This window comes from Tamandua tetradactyla, chromosome 3 (genome assembly GCF_023851605.1).
Source record: "Tamandua tetradactyla isolate mTamTet1 chromosome 3, mTamTet1.pri, whole genome shotgun sequence".
In the NCBI taxonomy this organism is placed as follows: Eukaryota; Metazoa; Chordata; class Mammalia; order Pilosa; family Myrmecophagidae; genus Tamandua; species Tamandua tetradactyla.
This window is the reverse complement of record NC_135329.1, coordinates 22532491-22542923: the sequence shown is the minus strand read 5'-3', so window position 1 is coordinate 22542923 and position 10433 is coordinate 22532491. Positions and strand designations below refer to the sequence as shown.

Sequence of the window (10433 nt, the reverse complement as noted above, 5' to 3'; positions counted from 1 at the left end):
CCTTTGGGCCGCGTGCGTCCCCCACTCCCCACTCTCCGTGGCCGCCCCCTCCCCTCCGCCCCCCCCCGCTGCTCCCCTCACCTGCACATGATCCGCCATTTTGCTCCATTCATGCTCCTCTCCGGCCCCCCCTCCCCCCCAGCGCGCACCTCGGCCGGGGCCGCCGCCGCCGCCGCCGCCGCCGCCGTCGCCGCTGCGCCTGCGCGCTGGGGGCTCGTCGTGCTACGCTCGTGGCGTAGCGTTCCTCGGCTGCGCAGGCCCTAGCGGCCGGGGCTGCCGTTTGAGAATGCGCAGCACCGTTGGGACGGCGTAAAGGCGCAGGCAACGTCAGCGGCCGGGAGACGCCGGCGGTGGGAGGGAGGAGAGCGCCGAGGACGAGTGAGAGGAGGGGGAGCTGGGGGAACAAAGCTTTGTTTACATGGTTTTTAAAGGGGCCGCGCTTGCTCGGGCGGGCTGGCGACTGGAGTGGGAATTTGCTCTGCCTTCTGTTCCCCTGTGTGGTGAGGGCTCCCGGATGTGGGCCGCAACCTCTCCGCGCCCAGAACCTTTGCTCTCAGCGTGTTCCCCTTGACCCGCCCGCGAGCCACCCCCAGGCGCCTAAAGACGGTAATCGCCGTAGGGATCTTCCGATGTGCAGATAACATCCCAGTAGAATCCCCGCATTATTCTTTACTTTCCAATACACTCTTCCCAGAGGGGCGGAATTTATCTTTATGTCTTTCTGGCTTTCTGCCCCAAAGGACAAGGGTCTCACCAGCAACCCAAATAGCGATCTCCTTGTTTTCATTTCTATCCTTTTCTCCTTGAAAAACATTCATGGAAGTAGCTATCAAATAGTATTGATGATCAAAACATACAGAAGGCTTAATTCTCATCTTCCCAAATAGATTGTATCTTAACTAGTACTTTAGGGTGCCCCCTGAGAGGGGTCAGATGCTGGGAGACGTTGGGAAAGGGGTTGCGGGTGGGTAGGAAATAAAGGGATATTTGGACCCCCGGGTTGAGTCTGGGTGACAAAGCCATGTCTTTGGATTAGATGAGGTCCGGCTGTGCATACTGAGCCAATTCCTGTCTTTCCTACTAGGAATTATCCGTGTAGATAATACTGGTTCCTGTTTTCCATTGGTGGCTTCCGTTCAAGACCCCCAAACTAGACCTTAGTTGGATTCCGAGAGTGTTGGTTGTTTGAAGTTTGTACTGACTTGGGGTTACCATTCGTAGTGGAAATAATGATAGTAGTGAGTCACACGTTCTTTATGTGGTGGATAGAGTGGGCTAGTGCTCAGCTTTCATTTCAACCTCCCTGTCCTAGTGTATCTTCCTGGTTTGCAGGAAGAAAACCTGAAAACTACATTACCCAGACTCCCTTGCAGCAAAGGTTATGCATGCAGGTCTGCCTCTGCCAATTTGATTCACTTAGAGAGTATTTAGAATGCATAAATGAGGCAGATGATTTAACTGTTGCTTTTGCAAGCTTAGCTGTGGGGATGTTGGTTTTTGGGGCACAACCTTCCAGTGTCCAGTCTATACGTCTGTGAGGTACCAAGGCAGGAGTGGTAGGGTCAGGGGCTCCTGACTTTGGCGTTGCATCTATGGTGGAGTGTTCTTGGAGTCCCGATTGCAGTGGCACTTGGGAGTCCCCAGCTGTCTGACTGGGTAGAGATAGCAGCTTCCTGGTAGGCCAGGCTCAAAACTCTGTCCACGCCTTTCCACACACAGTTGTTTCTCCCTCTGCTTCCTCTCCTCAGTAAAGGGTGTCACCATTTACCCATTTCCTCAAACTAAAAACCTGGGGTTATCCTGATTCCTCTTATCTCATTTGTCTCCCACATCCAATCCATCTGCACGTCCTAGTGAATCTATCTCTAATACATGCTCACATCTGTCTTCTTTTCTTCATCTCCACCACTGTGGACAGTGATACAAGCCACTGCCACTTTTCTCCTGGGCTCTGATAATAGACTTCTAACTAATTTCCCTGTTTCCACTCTTGTCTCTTAATAATCCATTTTCCAAAAAGCTGTAGGACATTCTTTTAAAATCATAAATCAGATCGTTCTCTCCTCTCTCTCTCTCTCTCTCTCTCTCTCTCTCCCTCCCTCCCTCCCTCCCTCCCTCCCTCCCTCCCTCCCCCCTCTCTCTCTCTCTCTCTCTCTCTCTCTCTCTCTCTCTCTCATACTAGCACACACACACAGCTCTTGCTTAAAATCCTTAAGTGGCCTCCCATTGTACTTAGAATATATTTCAAATCCTTACTGTGCCCTAGGAGGCCACGTGCTGTGACTGCTTTTTTACTGTGCCCCTCTCCCAGTGCTCTGGGCACTCTGCCCTACTTGCAGTTCCTCAAACATACCCGGGGTGTTCATGCTTCAGGGCCTTTGTAGTTGCTGTAATTTCAGCCTGGAATGCTCCTTCCTCAGATCTTCCAGAGGCTAGTTCTCTTCTGCCATTGACTTCTTGGCTTAGTTAATAGCTCCCAGAAAGTTTTTTCCTCACTATCCTTTTGAAAGTCATCACTTGACGCTATCACACTTATAGCGCTTGCTGATCATGGTTATGTCTGAAACTATTTACTTATGTATTTGTTCTTTTCTTTGTCTGGCTTTCCAGTTACAAAGTAGACACAGTGAAAATGGAGGTTCCATCTGTCTTATTTATGTTGTGTCCCTAGTACGACAGCATAAAGTAGATGCTCAGTCAATAACTGTTGAATGAATTTACTTCTTATATCTCAGTCTCATTCTAGGGTGCACATGGGGCTCAAAAGAGAACATAAGCAAAGCATTTCAAGTGTCATCAATGTTAAGCAACATTCCTCACAGAGAGTTTCCAAAACTGGATTCTCTCTTTAATTAGTTCTGGGAGAGGTGATATACTAAATGGAGAAAGGGTAGGGGCAAGAGCTAAAACTCAGGAGACTGGTTTTGTCCCTTTTACCCCCACAATCAGGAACCATGGGGTGGGAGGGAGGGAGGCAGGGATGAGATCTCTGCACACATTTCTTTGCTCAGTTCCCCATCCTTCTCAGGCCCATACCAGTTCTTTGTCCATCTTGTACCCTTTTTCCTGTTTTGTCCCAGAGCTATCCATTGGGGTAGCTGCCCCCACCTGAACGTCTTTTGGAGTTTGCCTAATACAGAAGCTTGCCCAAAGAGTCAGACATAGTCTCCTTGGCTCCTTCCTTTGTTGCCCCCAAAGACAAGCTCACAAGTCATTGTGTGATAAGGATTTAATTGATAACCACCATGGGAAATAATAACAAACATAAAGTTGCAAAGTTCTTGGAACTGTGGTCTCTGATCTGTATCATTTGTAACTCCTACTGAGACAGTCCTTGTAAAGGCAAGGGTCCCGGTGGCTTTTATTTGAGACCTAGGTGGGATTTGGTGATCTCTTTCCTTTCTAGTAAAAGCAAAAGAAGCCCAACGGGCATGCCAAATCCCATCTGTGCCTCAATAAAGGCCGCCAAACTCTTTGATCATGCTTTCTTTTCCCATCATTGGTGACCGGGTATCCCAGGGGCCTCTAAATCTCTGCCTTACAGCCCATGTCTTCTGGACCCCTGCTTTAAGGGTTCTGCTGTGTCCAGGCAGAAGGTACTTGGGTAAGTACTTCCATTGCAGTGTCTCCACAAATCATGCTAAGGAAAGATCTAAGGGGCCTTGAAGGACTACAAGCTCTTAGTACACTCTTGCTGTCAGCTTTTCTCCAGACAACAGCTTTCAGAGGAAATCTTCCCCTTGGACAGGAGTAGCCAGAACCCCAGGAGCTCAGGCCGCCAGGTTTAAACAATTAATTAATCCGGTAAGCTCGGGTGCCCCCTTGTGGTTCCGAGTGGAATGTTTTCAGTGCACCTCCGGGAAGGTGGTCAGTGATGGTGGAATGTTTCAGCGCACCTCCGGGAAGGTGGTCAGTGATGGTGGCAGGGGCATTCTCTACTGCCTTGGTACTCAAAGTGTGATTTGGGCCACCAACCAGCATCCTCTCTCATGTCTCACCGCATATCACAATATGCGTTTTAAACATGATCCTCAGGTGATCCATTATATATATCAAAGTTTGAAAATGCAGTGCTCTAGCAGCTCCCAGGGTAACCTTAAAAGCCCTTCTGTTCCTGCTCAAGAAGGAGATGCTGGTGTTGGGCAGACACCACACAACTCTCAGCAAAGGTCATTCTTCTTGGGAACTCGAGAGACGGAAGAGGTCACAGCCCATCTCCATACTCTTAATTGCTTTCAAAGGTGCACTTTTCCCACAACAAGATCTTTGGGTTTCCCTTGGTCGTTGGATCAACCCGTTCAAATCCACACTGCAGAGCTGAGTGCCATGAGTTTTAAGTGATTCAGCCCTCTTCTCCCAGGGTCAGAATATTCAGCTTTTAGCGCTGCTTTGATAAAAGCACATTGCACGTACAGCAGAAAGCCTAAGCTGTGTGCTCTGCTCTGTTCTTACCAGGGCTCCAGAAGCCCCATGGGAGAGGAAATCGATCCGGTTATAAGCACCTGTGGGCGTACCCGGGAGTGTTGGTCTAATTCTCAGTTTTCCCCAACATTGTACAACATCCTTCTATCCAGATTGCTTCTCTAAGCCATCTGGCTCTAAGTTAAATATTCTACAGGGAGCTTGGATTTCCCCAAAGCGATGCATCTTCTTGCCTGGAGTCTGTATTTCACTTAGGGGCCTGACAGTAAAAAGGCCATTGAATTAAAGATCAAGTGCCCTGGGCTCTACTTCCTCCTCTACCCTTGACTAGCTCTGTGACTTAGGGTGTGTTAATACCTGTCCTACCTTCTTCAGGGGACAGTGTGACAAGTGAAAGCATGTGTATGGAAGCTTGGTAACTAAGAAGCACTTTTGTTTGGATAACTCTGAAGCTTTTTTGCTTTTTTCCCCCTTCAATTATAAGCTATTGCTACTGTTACTTAAAAAGACATCTCCAGATGAAACCCAAGTGTCTTTCTGATGTCTATGAAGGCTGGAAAGGTGATGAAGTCCAACGGTTTAAATATGTTTTGGGAGAAAGCCTCTTCTCAAGAGCTTAGCCTATTTCAATGTGGGGGTGTTCATATTTCTAGCATTTCCAAGGGAGTGGTGTAAATATGTTGTTGTCTGGGGGAGGGCAATGCTCCTGTGTTTTGAGGCAGTTGCATCTTCTGCATGTGTGAAGTAGTGTCTGGTTCGTATACCCATATGCTCTGTCTACTGTGCTCCTGTGGGCGGCACCCAGCTTTTATTGAGTTGAGAGTCATAGGTTCTGGTTTTGGTCCTCTGTTGCCTAGGTCTGTGACTTTGAACAATTCACTCAGCTCTCTCTGAAATTCAGTTTCCTCATTTTTAAATTACAGAGTTGAGCTGGTTGTTTTCTGAGGTCTCTTCCAGCTCTGACATGCTAAGCACTGAGCTTGAGCATGGGGCGCTTTGCTATTGGTTTTACTGTCCAGTTTGACTTCTGGGTCTTTGTTCCAGTGAGTCAGCCACTCTTTGTTGGTTACTCACTGTGCCAGTTTCTATATCTGAGTTGTTGCTCATCGATGAGTTGGAATTTGGCTTTTTGGAAATTGTCTTTCTTACTGAAAATGCAGGAAGCTTAACTGTGAAACTTACTCATTAAAACACACACACACACTGCACACACAACAAAAACCACAGGGCCTATCAGTCTGTCGTCATCAAGCAGACTAGAATAGTGCAGAAAACTCGAGGCAGAGAGGAAATGAACTAGAGAGAAGGGGGAACACCCGGCAGAGAGAAAAAGACAGCAGGAGTGGAGGAGAGCTGAAGCTCAGGGGCACCGAGATGGTCAGAAGATGGAAGAAGTGGCTGTGAAGCAGGGCTTCCTGTACCTTCAGCAGCAGCAGACTTTTGGAAAAGTAAGTGCAAACCTGAGATGAGACTGAACCAAAAGCTGGGGTGGGGGCAGGGGTGTGGCTAGAAATCCCTGGGGGAAATGGGGAGTGCCCTGAATGTTCCAGAACCCTTATGGGATGGTAGAGACAATGCCAAAGACCAAGTTAGACCCAGAGCTCAACCTCCGGATGGCTCTTACCTAAACAGAGCCTTGCCTCCCAAACCAGCCTATAAACTGTGTTCTTTGCTGAAGGTAGTTTTCCTTCCTGGGAGAAAGGAGAGTGTTAACTCAGTCTCTTGCCTCTCTTGCTCTGTGGAAACTTCTTCTCCTGGGGACAACTTGGAAAGAAGTGGAAGGAACAGCTGTGCAGATATTTTGGGAGAGTGGTGGTTCCTTCCCCCTTTCCAGGTGGCGTGGGTTGAGCTGATGTTGTGCTTGGGCTGGGGCCTGACTTGCCAATGTGTTCAACCTCCTTCTTCCCTGGCCTGCTTGAATGGGGAAGCCCTTCTCCCTCAACTGACCCCCACTAAGGCTCTTCTCTTTCTCTCATGGTCCAAGCTGTCAAGGATTGAGGCAGAAAGGTTCAAGTGGGTCAGAAGAAGTTCCTGGAGTTAGGGGTCTTCCATGAGACTTCACGCAGACCACGAGTGATGAACTCAAGTCTGGGACCTCGCTCACCCCACCTCACTTCTCTGGGCCTCGGGGATACACAGGCTTTTCCCCTCTTGACTAGTATCTCTTGGAGTTGGGGCCTGTGTAGTGCATCTGTGTGGAGGCCTGGACCCACTGTGGCGCTTCTTTATGCTTGTGACTGATCTCCAGTGCTTTTTAGCTCCTGTAGTCCCTATTATTTTCTCAGCCTGCCTGTGTCTCCTGTTATCTTTCTCTCCTTCTCTCCTTGTGGCTGCTCCAGCCCCTCCCTCTCCTCCAGGTCCTCCTCTCCCCTTTGATCATGATTTCTTCATCTCTTGGGGGCCCCCCTCTCGGCACCCCACTTCCCTTGCACCTGGCTCAGAAATGGCGGCGGTTCTGGGCCGTGCTGTATGGAGAGTCGGGTTGCGCCTTGGCCCGGCTGGAGCTCCAGGAGGGCCCGGAGAAGCCCGCCAGGAGGGTCATCCGCCTCAGTGACTGCCTGCGGGTGGCCGAGGTCAGCGGGGAGGCCAGCAGCCCCCGGGACACCAGCGTCTTCCTTCTGGAGACCAAGGAGCGCCCGTGCCTGCTGGCAGCCCCCGCTGCAGAGCGTGGCGAGTGGATGCAGGCCATCTGCCTCCTGGCCTTCCCTGTGAGTAGTCCAGGGGTGTGGAGAGGGTGAGGAGTGGGTGGGTGGGTGGGGGAGAGCATTAGGTGCTTCCTGGGGCAGGCGTCATAAGGAGCCAGGGCAGGATGCTTGGGCAGTTCCTGGGTGAGGGAACCCAATCCCGAGTACAGACGGGGGCCAGCTATTGGGGTGTGCTCTGAAAGCCAGCCTGACATGGGGGGTGGGGTTGGTGATGGTACTGTGAGACCCTGGGTGTCCTCCCCAGGGGCAGAGGAAGGAGCTCTCTGGGCTGGAGGGCCCAGCGGGGCCCAGCAGCCGGCCCTGCATGGCGGAGAACGAGTTGTACAGCAGCACGGCCACAGGTGAGGGGGGTGCCTGGTTCTCCCTCAACGCTCTCCCCAGGGTGGGGTCGGGAGGAGCGGATGGCCTTGAGGCTTCCTGCCTTGTGGTTGCCCCCAGGCCCCTCCAGCCCCCTTATCAGACTTTCCCCATCACTTCCGGGCGTTGCCCAAGGTAGGGGAGCCCGGCCTGCCCTGAGTGTCAGTGTTGGCCTTGCCTCACCTGCCCTGCTCGGGCTCTGCTGCTGAGAGCAGAAGTCTGAGGGGCCTCGGGCACGGTGCTGCTCTGCACCTCTCTCTCTGGGTTCTGAGCAATGATCTGAAAGAGAAATTTTTTGCGGGGGGAGGAAGTTGACTGTAATTTGAAGGTGTCCTGTGACAAGGGAGCTTCTTGCTGCTAAGGCAGTCCTGCCTCTCTCTCTCGGTCGCCCTCAGGGTGGGGGCAGGTAGACATGGTGGAAGTGGTTCCCCTGCACCCCACCACGCTCACCCCATGGCGGGCACAGGGTGGCACCGGCGGTGGGTGGGGTGGTGGGGGGAGGCGGCTGACAGTCAGGAGGCCCGGGCTTTGCCTGCAGCGGTGCGGGTAGGGACTGGAGAGGCAGTCCGTCCGGGGTGAGGGCCCTGGGCCGAGAGGACAAGCCTGTGGCTCTGGCAGTAGGGGCAGGAAGGATGTGGGTGCGAGGTTGGGGTGGATGTGGCTAGGGTGCAATGCCTATTAGGGCAGGGGGTGGAGGTACCTGGCATTTTGGGACGTGTGGCTTCACGCAGAACAGCTCTGCCTTCAAGATCTAGGTTGGGGGTGCGGGGCTGGGAAGGAGACTCATGGGTACATGGATAACACTTTATCTAGAGAGTTTTGGCACTCAGAACAGGGCCGCCTCTCTCCCCTGTCCTCCCCAGGGGTCCCCTGGAAGGAGTTTGCTGTGAACATGAGACCCACAGAAGCCAGTGAGAGGTGCCGGCTGCGGGGAGCCTACACCCTGCGGGCAGGGGAGAGTGCCCTGGAGCTGAGGGGCGGCCCTGAGCCCCGCACCCTGCTCTATGAATGGCCCTATAGGTTTCTGCGGCGCTTTGGGAGAGACAAGGTAAGAGATGCAGCGGGGCGGGTTGGGAGAAAGGAAGAGCTAGGAGAGAGGAGAGCTGGTCAGGCGGATGGCCAGGGAGCCCCGGGAGGAGGAGAAGGTTGGAGGAGGTGGGGGAGGGAGGGAAGAGGGAGATGGCCGGCAGGAGAGAACCAGGAGAGTGGTAGAGAGTGATGGCAGAAAGGAGGCGCAGGAGAGAGGAGGGGAGAGCGGAGGGATCGTGGAGGTTGGGAGAAGGAGAGGAGAAGAGGAGGTGGGGAGAAGGAGAGGAGAAGAAGAGGAGGGAGAGAGGATGTAGAGAGAGGGCTGGCATTCCTGGAGGGTGACCTGCATGCAAGCTCCCTGCCTGAATGGACAGGAGGGCGAATGAAGGGAGAGCAGGGGCATGAGGGAGGGAAATCTTTGTCAAGGAGAAAACACAGAGGGAGGCAGGGAGGAGAAAAGAGCTGGGAGAGAAGACAGTTCCCAGTGGAGGAAGCCGGAGGACGGGGTGGGGTCCAGGAAAACCTCCTGTGACCAGTGGTGAGGCCGGTAACCTCCCCTTCCCCTTGGCCCAGGTCACCTTCTCCTTCGAGGCTGGGCGGCGCTGTGTCTCCGGGGAGGGCAACTTTGAGTTTGAAACCAGGCAAGGCAACGAGATCTTCCTGGCCCTGGAAGAGGCCATCTCTGCCCAGAAGAACGCCGCCTCGCCGGGGGCCCACCCGCAGCCTGCTGCGACCCCCGCTGCGCTGCCCTGGCCGGAGAGCCCCTACGCCCAGCCCCACGACTCTCTGCCCCCGCTGTCACCCACCACGCCGGTGCCCGCGCTGCGCACCCGGGGCCCAGAGGGGGACTATGCGGTGCCCTTCGATGCTGTGGCCCGGTCCCTGGGGCATAGCTTCCGCAGCGTCTTGGCCCTGCCTCCCCAGCCCCAGGCCGACCCTGTGTATGACAGCCTTGGGGAGGACCCGCCCCTTCGACCTGACCACATCTATGATGAGCCTGAGGGAGTGGCTGGCCGCTGCCTGTATGACAGTCCCCAGGAACCCCAGGGAGAGGCGTGGAGGAGGCAAGCCAAGGCCGACAGGGACCCCGGTGGCCTCCAGCACCTCTACCCAGCTGCACAGGACTTCTCTGCCTCTGACTGGCCCCAGGGAGCCGAGTATGACAATGTTGTACTTAAGAAAGGCCCCAAGTGATGGAAGGGTGGAGGAGATGTGGGGCCCACTGAAGTGACAGTGCTGCAGTGGTCCTGGAGATACTGGAGGAGGGGTGGGGGGTAAGGCAGGCCTCCCCTCTCTCTTCAGCCGGTAACTCGGTGAGTGTCTTAGTCACTGCTTCCAGGGAAGCTCCCTCTGCCTCCTTCTGGAACCCCAGGCTTGGCCTGTGTTAGTTTGGTTTGATGAACTGCCCCTCTTAGTGCCTACTGGGTGAGTCACCATCCCAAAGCACAGAGGGTGCCTTGGAGACACCCACCCTCCTCCCACTCCTTTTCCACTTCCTCATCCTGCCTCTCCCCACCCTTGCTGGCCTCACAGAACCTGGGGCATTTAGGGCAGAGGGCAAAGGTTGTCAGCAAAAAGCTGCCTGATTCTTTGGCTTGTGCAGGGCTCCTTTAGGGACCAGCCCTGGATCCAAGAACCCAGGAGAGTGGCTGCAGCTTTCTGGGGGGTTTGGACTTCTTTATGGCATTAAACGTTTCTGAAGTATTTTTGTGTGGCATGGGTGCTGTGGGGATGGAGCTGGGACACCCAAAGCCTCGTCTAGGAGTGAACGCTCAGACCCTCTCCTCTCCTGCATGCTGGGTCTGCATCTGCCCCAGTGGTCAGAGGTCCGGGGAAGGCAGGGCGCCATGGGGAACACATCCAAGCCTCCCTAACCCTTCAGAAGTATAGCTGTGGTCAACCCCAGAAGAGTGGTGGGGA

At 53.8% G+C, this 10433-nt stretch overlaps 1 protein-coding gene across 4 annotated transcripts; it reads left to right on the top strand.

Annotated features, from left to right (window-relative positions):
- The first annotated feature begins 305 nt into the window (after nucleotides 1-305).
- On the top strand, nucleotides 306-10217 carry DOK2 (docking protein 2). 4 transcript variants are annotated; one of them, XM_077152690.1, is made up of 6 exons: nucleotides 306-378; nucleotides 3545-5870; nucleotides 6780-7130; nucleotides 7372-7468; nucleotides 8348-8532; nucleotides 9087-10217. In XM_077152690.1, the coding sequence occupies exons 2-6, from the start codon at nucleotides 5808-5810 to the stop codon at nucleotides 9705-9707; spliced, it is 1317 nt and encodes a 438-aa protein (XP_077008805.1). In that variant the 5' UTR covers nucleotides 306-378; nucleotides 3545-5807; the 3' UTR covers nucleotides 9708-10217. The 4 variants fall into 4 exon arrangements, with proteins under 4 accessions (XP_077008805.1, XP_077008808.1, XP_077008806.1 ...); XM_077152693.1 differs by lacking the exon at nucleotides 306-378 and having other exon boundaries at nucleotides 2183-5870; nucleotides 6864-7130; XM_077152691.1 differs by lacking the exon at nucleotides 306-378 and having other exon boundaries at nucleotides 2183-5870; nucleotides 7378-7468.
- The last annotated feature ends 216 nt before the right edge of the window (nucleotides 10218-10433 follow it).

What these genes read in the sequence shown, in the direction of transcription:
- DOK2 (XM_077152690.1), top strand. Translation starts at nt 5,808, where the DNA reads ATGGAAGAAGTGGCTGTGAAGCAGGGCTTCCTGTACCTTCAGCAGCAG. An exon ending in TCTGCCTCCTGGCCTTCCCT is followed by an intron (nt 7,131 to 7,371) that starts GTGAGTAGTCCA and finishes TGTCCTCCCCAG; the next exon opens with GGGCAGAGGAAGGAGCTCTC. An exon ending in GGCGCTTTGGGAGAGACAAG is followed by an intron (nt 8,533 to 9,086) that starts GTAAGAGATGCA and finishes CCCTTGGCCCAG; the next exon opens with GTCACCTTCTCCTTCGAGGC.